Source organism: Ursus arctos, unplaced genomic scaffold, assembly GCF_023065955.2.
Source record: "Ursus arctos isolate Adak ecotype North America unplaced genomic scaffold, UrsArc2.0 scaffold_1, whole genome shotgun sequence".
Taxonomy (NCBI): domain Eukaryota; kingdom Metazoa; phylum Chordata; class Mammalia; order Carnivora; family Ursidae; genus Ursus; species Ursus arctos.
The window spans coordinates 75649216-75667143 of NW_026622763.1; the positions used below are offsets into that span (position 1 = coordinate 75649216).

A 17928-nucleotide genomic window follows, 5' to 3' on the forward strand; every position below is an offset into this window, starting at 1 on the left:
GAGCCTGATGTGGGGCTCGATCCCAGGACTCCGGGATCATGCCCTGAGCCAAAGGCAGACGCTTAACGACTGAGCCACCCAGGCGCCCCAGTAGTGTAATTTTTTAATCATTACTAAGGATAATTGCGATTCAGTAGCATCAAGGTTAGAGATTCATATTTTAAGCTTTGTGCAAAGAAATGATGATAATATTAATTTTAACTGGCTAATAGCACATTATCATTTGGTATAATTGGTTATTGAAATTTTTGTATAAAAATTAGATTTTGGTTAGAACATAGGAATAGACAGTTCAGTGGAACATAATGGCCCCTAACCACTAAAAACATGGAAGACATTCATAAAAAGGTAGTACTTCAAATTAGGAAAGAATTTGTATTATTAAAAAAAGGGTGGGCACAATTGAAAAACTATTTGGGGGAAAAAAATAGAAGATCCTACCATATTCCATTCTCTAAAATAAATTTTAGATGGATTTAAATAAAAAAGAGGATATATAAGGTAAGAAGAAATTACAAATAAATCCATGTTAGATGAGAGAGACCTTTCTATACCTAGAAACAAAGATGAAAGATAGAAGCCATAAAGGAAGCTATTGATGGATTTTCTCAAGAAAAAATTTTTTTTAGAAGGCTAAAAATCATCAAAATTAAAGGCCGGTGGCAGACTGGGAAAATTAAACAAATAGCAGATAAAGCATTAAGATTAATAGTTAAATAGCTCTTATGATCTATCACGAGGAAAATCAAATCACTAGAAAAATGAGGAAGGGAAAAGGGCCAAATATTAGTGAAATTAACTCAATTATCTAAATAGGGAAAATAAATGCCAGGAGTTAATAACGAATGAGAAGGCAAAATATACATAATAAACTGAAGAAAGGTTAGTGAAGTCCCAATTTTATGTAAATTTCTTGATAGATTCTGGAGAAGTGCTTTAGAGGGCAGCTTTTAAATGGAATTGCCTATATTTAGATCCCAGCTCTGTTACTTCCTGGTCCTGTGACCTTGGCCTTTAACTCTTTCAACTTTAGTGTCTTCTTCTGCATGGTGTAGATAATGGTAGTATATCCAAAAAGAATTACTGTAATCGTTAAATGTGGCAAGCAATTAATCATTAAATGTGGCAAGCGTTAAATGTGTCCTGGCAATAGGAAGAGTGCAATAAATGTTAGCTGTCATTACTTTTTTATTATTCTGTGTATATCTTCCTGTGTTTTCTAAATTTTCTGCAAATCTCTCCTTTTAAAAACTTTTAAAAGTAATTTTTAGGGCTCGTAAATACATAGTCTTTGTAGTAAAAAGGTAGGAACTCTTTCAACCTATGTGAACAACGTTTAGTTCCTTTGTCAGAAGTTTTATAAAAGCTAGCCAAAGAGTACATACTTTATCACCTAATTTAATCCACATTTGGATAAAGAAAGGATTTGCATAAATGTCCCTGTAGAATAATGTTCACAGGACGTGTAGCTTCTAGCGTTATTATAAATTTGATACCTAGTACAACCAGTGAGCAGAGATGCGCCTTATACATTTAGTACCCTCTAAGGAAAAGAGATGCCATTCACTGGGTGGGGGGTGGGTAGGAAAAATCAAGGGAGGGAGCTCTGTTTCGTGATCAGCTTGCAGGGTTGAATCAAATCGCCTTGAATAAATTACTAAGACTAGAATCAGACATAGCAGTGGGGAGTGTAGAGTTAGTACAGGAATTGGCTTGGAGAGTAAGAGAAGGAAACTAATTAATTAATTAGCAAGACCTGGGGGAACTTTGGAGAACAGTTAGCCCTAAAAACTTTGCCAAACTGTTTGTTGTGAACTATGTGATATAAAGCTCCTTCCTTCCACTAGTTCTTTAAAAAAATCTTTAGTAAAGTCAGCATTGTTCCCAGATGCTTTTTGTGTATTTCTCTTTGGAGAACTCAAAGAGAGCTGAGATCAGCATCTGGATTTAGCAGAAGAAAAAGAGAGTAAATGCAGAAGCTGGAGGGTGAAGGGACAGCATACAACCCTGGTGTCCGCTTTCTTGGACTTAATATTTAACAGACTAACTTTGCATATCAAGTTTTGAGTTTTGCAGTTCCTTTTCTTTTTAGTTGGGGGAGAGGATGTGGGGAATGTAGACATTCTAATATCAGAACAATATAACAAAATATTGAAGGAAAACTTGTATTTGTTTCTATTCTGCTTTTAGCTACTTTGTTCTTTCTCCTTTCTGCTCCCCACACCTCATATGGGTAACTGCTTTGTTTCTTTATATTAAAACAAAAACATAAATATTTTCTTAATTTTCTTTCTTACACAAAAGGTAATATACTGTCCCTAATTGTTCTATGGCTTACTTTTTTTAATGTGACATATCTTGAAGATCTCTCCATATGATTACAAGGAATGCTTCCTCATTCTTTTTTAGTGCTGCTTAAGATAGATCTAGAATGGACTTCTATTAACTAGGCTCTGGGTTGGACACTTGGGTTGTGTGTTGCTGTTGGCTTGACATTAGTATAGAATGCCTTTTCCTCTTGCATTATTAATTTTCCCTCCCTTCTAGATTATTCCCATCAGGATGCAAAAACGTCATCTCCTATCTCCCATCTTTTAAAAAAACAAAAATGAAACCTCTTACTCATCTCCCACCCCCAGCTACTCTCTCATTTTTTTCCTTTATAGCAAAACTCTTTGAGACAATTATTTATACTATCTCCAGTTTCTCTTGAACCCAGTTGGGATTTCACCACCACTCCACTAAAAGTGCTCTTCTGAAAATTGATCTCCACATTATGAAAACCTCTAGATATTTCTTGGTCCTTATGTTGGCCTTCATGTGACTTTTATAATACTACACTCTCCTAAGTTTCTTCCTACCTCTCTGATTGTTCTTTTTCAGTCTGTTTGCTGGTTCCTCTTTATTTTCCTGACTGCTAAATTTTGGTTACCCCAGAACTCAGTTCTTGGACTTCTCTCTTCTATCCACACTTGTTCCCTAAATGATTCATCATTCTCATGGATTTAATTATTGTTAAATACTCATGACTCCCAAATTTGTACCTGCAGCCTGCCCATCTCCTTTGAACTCCAGACAATACCTAGCCAACTACCTTTTTGGCATTCCTTTTAAATTTTACATTTGCCACCAAACCAGTTCCTTTTGGGGTCTTCCTCTCAGATAATTGCAATTTTGTTTTCCTATTTTTCCCTTACACCTCTTATTGGATCCTTTAGCAAATCCTTTTCGTGCTGCTCTAAAAATCAGTCCAGAGTTTTACCACTTCTTATAACCCTGACTTTCACTACCCATCCAAGCCACTGTTTTCTCTTACCCAAGTTCTTGGGGTGGCATCCCAACTTGGGCTTCTTGCTTCTGTGCTTGCCTCTATATTCTCTTCCCAGCATAGCAGCCAGAGAGAGCCCATTAAAACATTAGTCTCTGCTGAAAACTCTCCAGTGGCTTCCCATGTCATCTGTTGCCCGTTATTGTCTGAAAACTGAAACTCATGTTCTTTCTCTCACCTCATTGACCATTCTTTAACATCTTTCTCTCACCTCATTGACCACTCTTTAACATCTTCAATCCATAGACCTCCTTCCACTCCTCAAACACAGGCAAGCTGCCGCCTCAGGGCCTTTGGACTTGTTCTTCCTTCACATGGCCTACTCCCTTACTTCAAATCTTGACTCAAAAGTGACTTCAGTCAAGCCTTTCCTGGCAACCCTATATAAATCTGAATCCTTCCCCACCCCCGCCCCAACATTTCATATTCTGCTTTTCTTGCCTTAATTTTTCTTCTTATCACTTAACACTGTATGACATATCATTTTACTCATTAATTTTATTATTCATCTCACCAGAACATAAGGTTCTTGAGTATAGGATTTTTGTCTATACCCCACCAATGTCTAGGACATACTAGAAAGCAATAAATTTTAATAAAATGTTGGATAGTGTTTCCCCATTAAAAATTATCCTTTTTTTTAAGGGTAATGTGTGTATTTATCTTATACTACTTCTGTTATTTATCTTTTTAAATAAAAATAAATAATGTATTTTACATTACTTTTTTAGCATCTATGGTGATAATCATATGGTCTTTCTTTTTAGATGTATTAATATGATGACATTTTAGTAGCTTTCCTAATTTTGCAATTCTGGAATAAATTTCAGAAATGATTTATTATTGCATTCCTAAATTTTTTTTGCCTGTATTTTGTTAGGAATTTTTAAATTGTTATTCATAAGTAAGGTTTTCTTATTACACAGTCTTTTAGACATTGATAAAAATGTGATAAATACTGAACTCATAAAAAGAATTTGGATGTTTCTTTTTCCTGTGATCTAGATAAATGATATAGTCTTAGAATTATTTTTTCTTTAAATGCTTTGTAGAATTTGTCTGTGAAACCTGGGTCTTTCTTGAAAGGAAGGGTTGCTCTTTGTTCACTTTATTTATTCTATGGATATTGGTTTTCTTAGGAAAATTTCTCTATTTCATGGTCAGTTTTATTGAATTATATTTACTTAGAAAATTATTTCATTCATGTTTTCAAATTGATTTGCACAGAGTTGGCCATAATAGTCTGTCATTTTAAAATTTTGTTTGTGTTTTATTTTCCCAGTTGACTATTTTTTATATTTGGGCTTTTCGTCGGTTTTTTGCCCCACTAGGTTAGGTAGTTGTGGTTTTTCTAATTTTTTTTTTCCTTTAAAAGAACCGTCTTCTGGGTTTAATTTTTTTTTTTAGTTTTTGATTCTATTTTGGTGTTTCAAACTTAATTAATTTTTGCTTTTATCTTAGTAATAAGTTATTAATAAGTTATTTCTTCTTTCCTGTGGTTTATTTTATTGTTCTTTAACTGAATCAGATGCTTTCTTTATTTTTTTTTATTCCTAACTCTGTAGGAAGGTACCATTTTTTTTACACTGCTCTGAAAGATTTTTGTCTTTAGTTTTGGGAAATTTGACCCTGATATATCCTGGCATGGATTTCTTGGAATTTATCCTTTTTGGGGTTCACTCAGCTTGAATATGCAGATTAGTTTCTTTTGCCAAGTTTGGGACATTTTCAGCCATTATTTCTCTAAAACTTCTTCAGGTCTGCCCTCTTTATCTCCCTCTGGGACTTCAGTGACATGAGGGTTCTATCTTTTGTTATTGTCCCATAAATCCCTGAACCTCGTAATTATTTTTCAGTCTCTTCTCTCTTGCTCAGATTGGGTGCTTTCTGTTGCTTTATCTTCAAGTTCACAGATTTCCCCCTTACCTTTGTTTTTGAGTCCATTGAGTTTTTAATTTATTTTATTTTGGTTATTGTATTTTTCAGGTCTAAATTCCCATTTGGTTCTTCTTTATATTTTTTCTTTATTTGCTGAGACTTAGTTTCTTTGCTGAGATTTTCTGTTTTCTCATTTAAGCATGTTAGTGATTGCTTATTAAAGCATTTTTATGATGGCTGCTTTAAAATCCTTGTTAGATAATTCCAGCATCTGTATCATCTTGGTGTTGGTGTCTTGATTATCTTTTCATATTCATATTTAGTATTTTCAAATTTAGGCCTTTTCCTAATTCTTGGTGTGATAAGTTATTATATCTTAGACATTTAGGCATTATATTAAGAATCTCCAGATCTTATTTAAACCTTCAATTTTAGCAGGCCCCCTCTGACATTATGCCAGTGGTGAAGTGCCACCGACTGCCAAGTTGGAGGGGGTCAAAGGTTAGGTTCTCTACTCAGCTTCTGTTGTCACCCTGGAAGGCATGTCTCCTAATTGATGGATGGGGCTTGGAGTTCAGGCTGACACCACCCTGACTGGGACAGACGGGGGTGCCTCATGACTTTCTGGCCTCCACTGACAGCAAGATTGTGGGAATTATGAAGGGGGAGGTTGTTACTGTTGAAGAGTGGTGAAAATCCTGACTTTCTACTAGACCTCTTCTGTTACCACTGTAGAGGAGAGGAAGAGACACTCCCCGTTATTACCAAGTAAGAATGGAAGTCTAGAGTCCCCATGTGTTCTCCACTGACATTGTTGGTACAGGGGGTATCCTTATTACCACTGGGCTGTCCTCCTTTCTTCTTGACCTTTTCAGACAGTACCCCTGGTTTGAAGTAGAGTTGGCCTTGTTAATAGCCTGTGAATATGGAAGTCTAGGCTCCCCATTTGGCTTTTGCACCTTTGACCAAGTGTGTGTGGGTCTATTTCTGGACTCTGTTGTATTTCATTGATCTGTTTGTCTGTCTGTATGCTAATACTATACTATCGCAATTATCACAGCCCTCCAACTTTGTTCTTTTTCAAAGTTGTTTTAACTATTCTGGGTCTGTTGCATTTCCATGTGAATTTTAAAATTAGCTTGTCAATTTGGCCATACTCCTGTTTCTATTACAGGTTAGCACTGTAATAGGAAAACATGGTTGTGGGTTGCCTAATTTTATGGTCTTTATTAAATAATTAAAACATGTTCAGAAAATGTTCAAAAAATTAGAAAATATAAATAAGCAAAAACTTAAAAGATACACTAAAATCACCCAGACTTTTAATTTTAAAGATCATTAAAAAATAGATTATAAAATGCGATAATATATTACATAATACATATGAAGACACGAGCATATTGAATATTTATGTAGAGATATCATGTGTGTGGGTATACACACATGTATTTATTCATATGCAGAGAAGACCGTTTGGGAGTTTGTATACCAAAATATTAGTAATGATGGCCTTTGGGGACATGATAAAGGTTGAATTATGTTTAACCTTATCACATTATTCTCATTCGACTATTGAAGACTAATGCAAGAATTGTTCTATTACTATTGGTGTACTTGTATAGTTAGGTGCTTTAATAACAAACATTTAATGAGATTAGAAATTATTTTTCCTTTTTGTTTTCTTTATTCTTTTCAAAAACAGTTTCATCAGAGTCCCTTTCCACTGCCGACTAGCAAGAAGAAACGGGTCAGTAAACAGTGCAAGTTGATGCGTCTTCCATTTGCAAGGTAATTGCTTCAAACTTAAATACTTGTACACTTCTAGCTAGATAAGACTTTGAATATTTGGTTTTTAAAAAAGATTTTATTTATTCATTTGAGAGTGAGAGACAGAGCATGCACACAAGCAGGGGGAGAGGCAGAGGGAGAGGGAGAAGCAGACTCCCCACTGAGCCAGCAAGGAGTCCAGGACCCTGAGATCACGCCCTGAGCCAAAGGCAGACGCTTAACCATCCGAGCCACCCAGGCGCCCCTGAATAGTTTTTATTTGGTATTCTTTCTTGAAACATAGAAAAACATTTTAAAATAAATAATGAAATACTTGTTAACATTGTACCAATAAAAGAAATTGAAGGCATAACCCAGTAGAGCTAAAATAATATTCAGCTTTCCCATAGACTCTTGAGAAGAAAGAGGCAAAGGCGAACCTTTAGTTTCATGGATTTGAATTATACTGGTTCAGAGTGTTTAGATTTTTATGTAGTACATTCAGTGTTTGTGTGTGTTGTACAATGTTTGGGTTTCATCAATGTGTAGTTGTCTGGTAAGGTAGGAATGAGATGGTCTGTAGTTTCTTGCTATAGGTTGTATCTCCAGGGCTGCAAGGAGACTTACCCATCAATTCAATAACCACAAGCATCTGTAGTATCCTGCTACTCTTTGGTTCTTTTCTTTCTTTCTCCTAGGTCCCCACTGGCATCATGTCGTTAGCTGAATAAATCTGATAACTATTTCTATCTTCATTATCTTGCGTACTGCAGTATATAATTCCTGCTTTTCTATATCTGCAGCAACACTTGTTGTTGTCTGTCTTTTTCAGTTTAGCCATATTGAGGGGTATTACATTGAGGTTTTAATTTTAATTTCTGTGATTATTAATGAAAGTAAACACCTGTTTATATGTGTTTATTTTCTTTCTATTAGGTTGTCTGTTTTTGTTTTTTTTTACAGATTTGCAGTTCTTTCTATACATTGTGTGTAAATTGTTTGTGCATTACAAATATCTTTTACTCTGTGACTTGCCGCGTCACTCTCTCAATGGTCTTTAGATGAACGGAAGTTCTTTATAAAAATCTAACTTATATATCTATATATCTTCATCTATCTATTGCCCCCCCATGGTTACTACTCTCTGTACTATTATCGCCTCTTAAGAAAATCTTTACCAGTTGGAAGGCCATGAGGCATTCCCTTAGGTTTTTTTTTAAAAGCTTAATTATACTGTGAAGAATATCAATCAATCAATAGCAAGCTTTAGGATTTTCCCTTTTACATTTAGATCTTCAGTTTACCTAGAATTTGGGGTATGATGTAAGGGAAAGGTCATAATTTATTTATTTCATGTGGAAATCCTGTTGACTTTGTATGACTGGGTGTGTATATGGATCTGTTTCTGAACTCATTATTCTATTACATGAGTTGTTTTGTCAATACTACATCATCTTAATTACTAGCTTTATAATAAGTCAATATTTGATAGTCTCCATTTTATTTATTTATGTTTTTGTTCTTGAATATTATGTTGGCTCTTTTGGCACCTTTGCATTTCCAAGTGAATTTTAGAATCAACTTGCCAGTTAATACACACACACACACACACACACTTATACACACACACTCTCTCTCTCTCCTTTGGAATTTTGTTTGGGATTGCGTAGAATGTAGTTCAGTTTGGGGAAAATGGACATTTAATAAAATTGAGTGTTCTATCTATGAACATAGTATATCATCATTTATTTAGATATTACATATTTTCTCTCAATTTTATAGTTTCTTGACTAGTTATTGCACATCTTAGATTTTTCCTACTTATTAGGTATTTAGTGGTATTCTGAATGTTACTGTTTTTAAATTTCATTTTCTTCTTGTTGCTAGTATATAGAAATACAATTAATTTTTGAGTACTGACCTTGTTTCCAGTGACCTTGCTATTAATTTTAATAGTTTATCTGTAGTTTTTTTTTTCCATTTTCTACAATTTTATTATTTACAAATAGGGACAGTTTCTCCTTCTCCCCTTCAGTTCGTAGGCCTTTAATTTTTTTCTTGTTACAGTGACTACTTTTTGTCAGTAATTAATAAAAGTACTAATGATGGACATTCTTATGTTCCCATTATTTAATATGTTTGCTTTTGGGTTTTTATAGATTCTCTTTAACAAATAAAGAAGTTCCTTTGTACTCCTGGTTTTCATGAATGGCTTAATTTTATCAAATGCTTTTTATGTCACTATCAAGAATATATTACTTTTCTCTTTTTTTCTATTAATTATTTTAAATATTTTTTTCTATTAATGTAATGAATTTTAAGGATTGATATTTGAATATTAAATCACCTTCTGCAATGAACTGCTCCTGATGATACATCCCTTTGATATATCACTAAATTTTACTTGCTAATTTTTTAAAGGATTTTTCATTGTATGTTAATAATAAAGATGTTTTAGGGGCGCCTGGGTGGCTCAGTCATTAAGCATCTGCCTTCGGCCCAGGGCATGATCCCAGGATCCTGGGATCGAGCCCCACATCAGGCTCCCTGTTCCTCTGGGATCCTGCTTCCTCTCCCATTCCCCCTGCTTGTGTTCCCTCTCGCGCTAGCTGTGTCTCTCTCTGTCAAATAAACAAATAAAATCTTACAATAAATATAAAACATCTTTTTTTTTTTAATAATTTGTCAAGTTTTGGTGTTTATATTATGCTGGTCATGGTAACTGAATTGATAAGTGCATTTCTTTTTTGTTTTCTTTAAGTATTTGTGTAAATATTTTTTTTCCTTTAAAGCTTTGGGAGAAGTTATCTGGGCCTGTAGTTTTCTTGTGGAAAGGTTTTTGATAACATCCCATTTTAATAGATACAGGAATATTCAGATTTTCAATTTTTTCTTATGTCAGGTTTGTTAATTTTTCATAAAGTTTGTCCATTTCATCTAAAATATCAAGTTATTGGCATATAGTTGTTCATAACAGCTCTAGTTACTTGTTTAATGTTTGTAGGGTATGTAGTGATGTTCTCTTTTTCTTCCTTAATATTGGCTATTGGTGTTTCATAAATTTTTTTCTTGATTAGTTTTGCTCTAGGGATTTATTGTTTTATTTATCTTCGCTAAATGAATCATCTTTTGGGCTATGTAGATCTTTTTAGTATATTTGTTTTCTGTTGCATTTAGTCTGCTTCTTATTATTTCTTCTTCCTATTTTGCTTTTTCTTTCTTTTCAATTAAAACTTTTATTATTACTGTTATTATTTGTTTCTTGAGCTAGTTTGGATTATTAATTTTTAGGCTTTCTTTTTTAAAAATATGTATTTAAGGCTTATTTTTGTGTAAGTATTGCTTTAGCTGCACCACACAATTTTTGATATGCCATATCCTTATTATCATGGAGTTCAAAATATTTTCTACTTTCTGTTCTGATACATTATTTGACCCATGGATCACTAACAAGCATATTAAATTTCTAATCAGCTGGGTATTTTTTTTTTCTAATTACTTTTTATTGTTGATTTCTAGCCGATTTCCATTGTAGTTACAAAACATAGATCAAATGACTTTAGTCTTTTGAAATATATTAACACTTGCGTTAGGACACAACTTGGTCTAGTTTGGTAAATATTTTAGATGCACATAAAAATAATGTATTTTGTGGTTGTTGGATGCAGTACTTTATGTTTGTCAGTTGTGTCAAGTTTATTGATTATATTGTTCAGAATTTCCATATCCTTCTTGCTTCTCTTGTCTATTTATTCTATCAGTTACTGAGAGAAATGCATTAAAGTCTTCCACTATGATTATGGATTCCTCTATTTCTCCTTTCAGTTTTGTCAATTTTTGCTTTATGTATTTTAAAGTTGTTAGTAGATGCATATAAGTTTAGGATTGATTTGTTTTCCTGAAGACTTGTTTTATCAGTATGAATTATTTCTAGAAATGATTCTTGCTTTAAAGTCTATTTGTCTGATATAACATTTCCTTGGTTTATCTTTCTCTATAACTTTACTTTCAAACTCTATTATATTTAAGATGCATATAAGTTCTTTTTTTTAAAAAAATGAATTCATTGTAACATTTCTTTTAATTAGAATATTTAGCATGTTTGTATTAAATATCGTTGACAATATAATTGGATTTATACCTGAGATCTAGTTATTTTCTGTTTGAGCAACTTGTTTTGTATACTTTTTTTCTCTAAAAACAATTTTCCATTATTTAATTTTTCTTATCTATTAACTTGTTTTCTTCTACTGTTCCTACTCTAGTGATAGCAACATTCGTCCTTAGATTTTTTTAACACTTTAATACGATACATATAATTTAATCCCACAAATTACTACTGTCATTGTTTTGTGTAGTCAAGATTCATTTAAATTACACACATGTTTAACTCTTCTGTTTTTTCATATTGCTTCCTGCATTTTTTTAAAAAGATTTTATTTATTTGAAAGAGAAAAAGTGTGAGAGAGAGAGCATGAGAAGGGGGAGGGTCAGAGGGAGAAGCAGACTGCCGGCTGAGCTGGGAGCCTGATGTGGTGCTCTATCCTGGGACTCTGGGATCATGACTGAACTGAAGGCTGATGCTTGAGATATACTTCACCTGTCTGTTAACGTGGCTAATCTCATTTTGGTCCTTTTATCCTTAGCTGAGCTGGTTGGAATCTTCCTCACATATATGTAATCTATGAGTCAGCCAGAGATGGCGGGTGGGGGAGTTTACACACAAAATTTGGGGCTCCCCTCTCTACCTCTCCTGTTATTTCCCCCATCACACACCCTTTTGCATCTGTTTTAATTGTCCTTAATTCTTATCTTGAATCAATAAGAATATAGATTTCTAACTTTTTAAAAATGTGGCAGTGGCTGAAGTTATAAACTCACCTTTTTTTAAGTGTTAACCCCCCTTTATTATCTACTTGCTTTTTGTTTACTCTCCAGTTACTTCAGGTAATTTTAAAAAATATTTTACCCAGAATTTATCATCATTATGTTTGATAGGGCTGATTTGTCCATTATGAGAAGCAGAACCTCTCTCCTCTCTGTTTATTTTTGTTAACTTATTTCTTCAAGTGGCATAGAAATTTCCTCCCAATGGCTATTCTAATAGTTGACTTTAAATTTTTAACAAATATTTATCAATATTTATTGTTACCATTATCAATAATTCTTATGTATCTGTGATATATTTGGCATTCAGGGCAAAATCTTTATCATTGAGGGATATTAACCCTCATTCTTTGAATTCAAGGTCAGTTTATCTAATTATTTCTGTGGGTTTCTATGTCCAACCCCCCCCCCCCCACCAGCCAAATAGATATAACTACTCCAGGAACATGGCTTTAGTTTACATGGATGCCTTTTGGAAATATAGCAAACTTTAGTTCACACTTAACTTTATATACAGTTGTACTTGTTTGAAACTAGAAAAAGAGTTTTGGGTATTCCATAAAATTAATTGTAAGAAAGCTGTAAGTATTATATATGAGTATTTGTAAGTATGTTTGAAGTTTATTCATTTCATTAGTCTTATTATCCTAATAGCCCAACCAGTGATTATATCAGTTATCTCTTTTTGAGGCCACTGGGGCTATGGGGTAAGAAGTATTCCTGTTTTAGTCCAGGTTCTATACTATTAGAAACTATCTCTTTCCTACGTGTAATTGTCTTCATTGAACATAAGATACCATAAGAACAAAAAGGTACCAGAGTGGGTTTGCAGTTGGATCTTAAACAAATGGAATATAAAAAGAACTATCCACGTAATTTTGTAAGTAATTTTTGTAAAATACTAAATTTCTCATTCATTTCCACTTGCCTTTAGGGTTCCGTTAACTTCAAATGATGATGATGATGATGATGATGATGATAAAGATAAAGAGAAAATGCAATATGACGACAATGTTATATCAAAGATATCACCTGACAGTCCCTCTTCTGTATCAACAAGACAACCTTTATCAAGTCAGTATAACTTGGAATTGTTATTTCTTAAGGAAAATAATCATGATATGTGTGGCTTACATGATTCAGATATATTTTTTCTATTGTTGATATGCTTCCCAAAGGTGAAATTTTTAAAATTAATTTTGAGTATCAGTATTAAAAAGTTATATTCATCAGACTTTTTCTTGAGGCCCATGGTGTATAAACAGTTAATAAGTTAGATCTCTTATGTTATAAATTTGCTAACTTCCACCATTTAAAACTGCTGGTAAAAAATTTAATTTTTAAGTAAACATGCTGACAGATGTCTTATCCACCATGGGCTAATGCTGTTGTTCTGCGAGTAGTATTTAGAAATGAGTCAGCCTAAAGAGCTTTCCTTGGTATCTTATTAGCTTACAAATTGAAAGATACCATATATTTATTTAGTTTCATCTTCTCCTTTTCATAGACAAAAAAACTGAGGGTCTAAATAGATTTTTGTGACTTTTTCAAGATCATAACCAAAGCAAAAACTTGAGCCTGGATAATGGTTGAGCCAGAGAAAATGATGACACTTATGTTTTATTTACATGGTTATTTCTAAAATAATAATCCTTCAGGGGAGTCTGGCTGATGTATTTATCATAGATTTGCAGATTGGATTATGGAACCATAGGTATATTTCATTTAGAGCTTACAATTATTTTTCCTTTATAAAAATTTATGTGTGTATATATAATTTATATAAACTTTAGCTGCCTGCTGGTAGCCTTTTGATAGTAATCTTTATCAGAGTCATCACTGTTATTTGGGTTCATTTGCTGGCCTCCTCCCACTTTAGAAATATATGATAATGGCTTTACTGTCAGCTATACTCTACTGTTGGGGCAAGGCAGAGTGAATTCTTAGTATATATATTTTCCATAGATACAAATGTAAAATGTGACTTATGAATACTCTGATCATTTCTACTTTATTTTTATCAGTGTAAATTCTAAGTATCTGAACAGAACACATTGTCAGAATCCTTTCTGTGAAACAGCTTTTTAATCTAATTTGTTTTAAAATAACAGATTCCTTGTCATTACTTATTTCCAAATTTTCTTTCCCTTTATTTTATAGAAGGTCATTTATACTCAGACCAAAATTCCATGAGTTCTCCGATGAGCGAGATGAAAAATGCCCAGTCAATCAGCCACAGAAAGGAGAAACCATCTCTCAGTAATGTAACGGAAAGGAAAAAACATGTGTCATCTCAGGAATCAAATAATCCTTCTGTTGACAGTTCTCATGGGACAGACTTGGATCAACAACACATTTTAAGTCCAGAATTAAATTGGAATAATGAAATAAATGATCATACTAATGAAAAGAATATTAAAATGCAAGGAAACATACAATGCCTTCCTGACTCATCTGAGTCTACAAGTGAGCCTACTGCAGAGTACGTGAATCCAATTCAGGGTAGTGATGACTTTCAGTTGCAGAAAACTGTGTATGATGCTGACATGGATTTAACTGCTAGTGAAGTAAGCAAAATTGTTACAGTTTCAACAGGGACTAAAAATAAAAGTGATAAAAAATCAAATGGTTGTGGAATAAAAACTTTCAGAAAAGTGAAAGATTCAAGCTCTGAGAAAAAGAGAGAAAGATCAAAGAGACAATTTAAAAATAGTTCAGATATCAATATTGAGGAAAAGATTGAAAATGGACCAGAGAAAAGATCAGTTGTCTTGAATAGCAAAGGGGATTCAGAAGATCCAAATTTTATTTTCAATACTGAGCAGCTGACTCAGTTGAACATACTGAAGAAAGAAACCCTTCATAATGGCTTTGATCAAGAGGACGGACAAAATACACAATGTAATAAAAGAAAGAAAAGAATACATGTAACAAATGAGCAAGAGGAAGCATACTCCTTCTCCCAGAGTTCAGATAAATTTGATATAGGTCAGAGTTCTTTAGCTTATCATAAAAGTAAAGCTTCTAGACAGACATTTGTGATTCCTAAGTTAGAAAAAGGTAACTTATTCTCAAACCAAAAGAATAAAGAAACCACTTCTGAAAACCTAGAAGTCACAAGTGCATTTCAAACAGCTGATCTTTCCGCCAAAGATAATGAAAGTTTATGTGAGTATGAGCCCCAGAATATGTTGGATTTGAGAAAGCATGTCACTGATATGCAGCCTGCTCAGCAAAATGAATCAAAAATAAATGAGAAGCTTAGGCAGAAAGTAAATCGGAAGACAGAAATAATTTCTGAAACAAACAAAGTATATGGGGATACTGCTAAAGATGTGCATGGCCCAGGAAAAGGTTACTTTTCCTTCCAAGCCCAGGAGGATAAAGAAACCATCTCTGGAAACCTTACAGTTTCAGATGAGTTTCAGAAACCTGCTCTTTCCACCATTGATAATGGAAACCCGTGTGATCGTGAGATCCAAAATGTGTTGGATTTGCAAAAGCAGATCACTGATGTGTATCCTGTTCAGCAAAATGAATCAAAAGTTCCTAAGACTTTTAGGCAGAAAGTAAATCGGAAGACAGAAATAATTTCTGAGGTGAATCATTTAGATAAGAATGTATATTTCCCAGAAAAGGGTAGTTCTTTCTTCCTAACTCAGAAGGATAAAGAAATCATACCTGAAAATATAAAAGGCCCAAGTGAGTTTCAAACACCTTCCCTTTCTACCAAAGATAGTGGAAGCCTATATGATTATGAGACTCAAAATGTTCTGGGAGTAGAAAAGCATGTCCATGATATGCAACCTGCTTGTCAAAATGAATCAAAAATAGATAAGAAGCTTAGGCAAAAAATATGTCGGAAGACAGAAATAATTTCGAAAATCAACCAAGTATATGAGAAAGATGACAAAGGCATACATGACCCAGAAAAAGATAACTTACTTTCTTTAACCCAAAAGGAGAAAGAAATCATCCCTGAAAACCTAGAAGACTCAAATGAGTTTCAGATAGCTGATCCTTCTACCAGAGGTGTTAGGAACTTAGGTCCTTATGAGACTCAAAACATTTTGGGGGTGAAAAAACATGTTACTGATATGCCACCTACAAAGCAAAATGAATCAAAAATAAATAAGAGGCTCAGGCAGAAAGTAAGTCGTAAGACAGAAATAATTGTGGAAATGAACCGAGTAAATGAGTTAAAAAAAAAAGGTGTGTGTGACCCAGAAGAAGGTAACTTCTTTTCCCTAACCCAAACAGGTAAAGAAGCCATTTCTGAAAACTTAAAAGTCACAAGTGAATTACAAACAGCTTATCTTTTCACCCACAATAATGGAAATTTATATGATTATGAGACACAGAATGTGGTGGGTTTGAAAAAGCATGTGACTGAAACGCAACCTGCTCAGCAAAATGAGCCAAAAATAAATAAGAAACTTAGGCAGAAAGTCAATCGGAAGACAGAAATAATTTCTGAAAAGTACCACATATATGGGGATAATGACAAAGATGTGCATGATCAAGAAATCTGTACAAAAGATCTTGCTTTTCAAGTAAATAAATCTAAACAAAGACTTGAATGCCAAGATCTCATCAGTGGATACTCTATGGAAATCAATAGTAATGAAAAGGAAAATTGTGATCAAATTTCAAATCCTTACAAACTAGTTAAAAAGCATGGGAAAGAATCATCAGGCAAGGCAAAGATTTTCGCAAAAGGTAAAAACAAATCTATTTCACAGTTACCAGATTCTTTACAGACGTCTGTCTTCCTAGAATCAGATTTAAAATACATTACTAATGAAGCAGATTCTGATCCTGGTAAGCACATGGACCTCCAGGAGAATCTAAAGGAAAGCTCTACAACTCTGAATGAAAAGAGAGACATCCCTTTTGTGGAAGTGGTAAAAGAAGGAGAGTGTCAGGGCAGAAAAGGAAACAAAACGGCATCTAAATCAAAGAAAAGGAAGACCATCTGTCCTTCAGAGAGCCAGAAGGTAATGCAGGTAGTATCTGACACTGACCAGGGAATATCAGTTAAATCTGGACAAACTGATGAGGAAAAAAATTCAGCAAATGAGAGAGCTGTCAAAATGAAGGCAGACTTTTACAAAGAGGCATTTAAATCTTTATCTCAGGTATATTCACCTAACATACAAGATTCTTCCTTTAAGAGAATGCATGAGGATTTAGTACCTCTGAGTATTTCTCCTAGTAAAAATCTGGTGATAAAAGAAAATTTTGCCCTGGAGAGCTCACCAGTCTTTCAAGTAAGTGATGATGACCATGAGAAGATGAAAGGGAGGAATTTCAACCAGAGAACACAAAAATCAGGAATAGGTAGGTCAGCAGCTGAAGTGACCAAGTAAACGTATTGTCTTTTTTCACTTAACCAGTAAAGTATTTTCTGTTATAACTGATATTTTTATGGCGTTAGGAACAGTATTTAACTGTGTCGCCTGATCTATAGAAACAATATAAAGGAATTTAAAGAAAGTTTAGTATTTTAGGAAGATAACAAAGTAGTGTCTTGGATATTTATAACCTAAAAAACAGATTTAGCCTTTACCACAAAGTTGTCTGACTTGGTGTTTTAGAGGATTAAAAAATAAGTCATACCAAATCCCTTTCCTCAGAATATATATATCTAAAAATAACAAAGGTAAATGTGGTAAATGCTCTCATAAAAGCACACATGTGCTTAACAGATATATGGGAAGTGATTTGGACAAGAGGAGCCCGCAAAGACATCATGAAATAGGTAGCATTTTAGGCCCTATAGGATAGGTAAGATTTTTATCTTTAGTGTTTACTTTTTCTTTCCCCCCAGTTATTAAAATAATACTCATTCCAGAAAATTGAAAGTAGAGAATCAGAAAATAGTAGGAAAAACAATCACCTAGAAGAACTGCAGTCAACATTTTTGGCATGTGCATACAGAATTGAATCTATGGAATTTAAAAATTACACCTGACATCATGCTATATATACCGTTAGTTATCCCATTTTTTTCCCCTTTACACATTAGATCCTAAGGTTGTTCCTTCTTTATGAGAAGTTTTGTGACA

The 17928-nt window shown here is 33.6% G+C and overlaps 1 protein-coding gene across 4 annotated transcripts in view; it reads left to right on the forward strand.

Annotated features, from left to right (window-relative positions):
* Positions 1-17928, forward strand: part of SGO2 (shugoshin 2) — a 63490-nt gene that overhangs the window by 28725 nt on the left and 16837 nt on the right. For all 4 annotated transcript variants that reach the window (XM_026492228.4, XM_044381310.3, XM_057303803.1 and 1 more), the window contains 3 exons: positions 6909-6994; positions 12795-12934; positions 14021-17200. In XM_026492228.4, the coding sequence (XP_026348013.2) occupies positions 6909-6994; positions 12795-12934; positions 14021-17200 (3406 nt within the window). The remainder of the gene's footprint in view (positions 1-6908; positions 6995-12794; positions 12935-14020; positions 17201-17928) is intronic.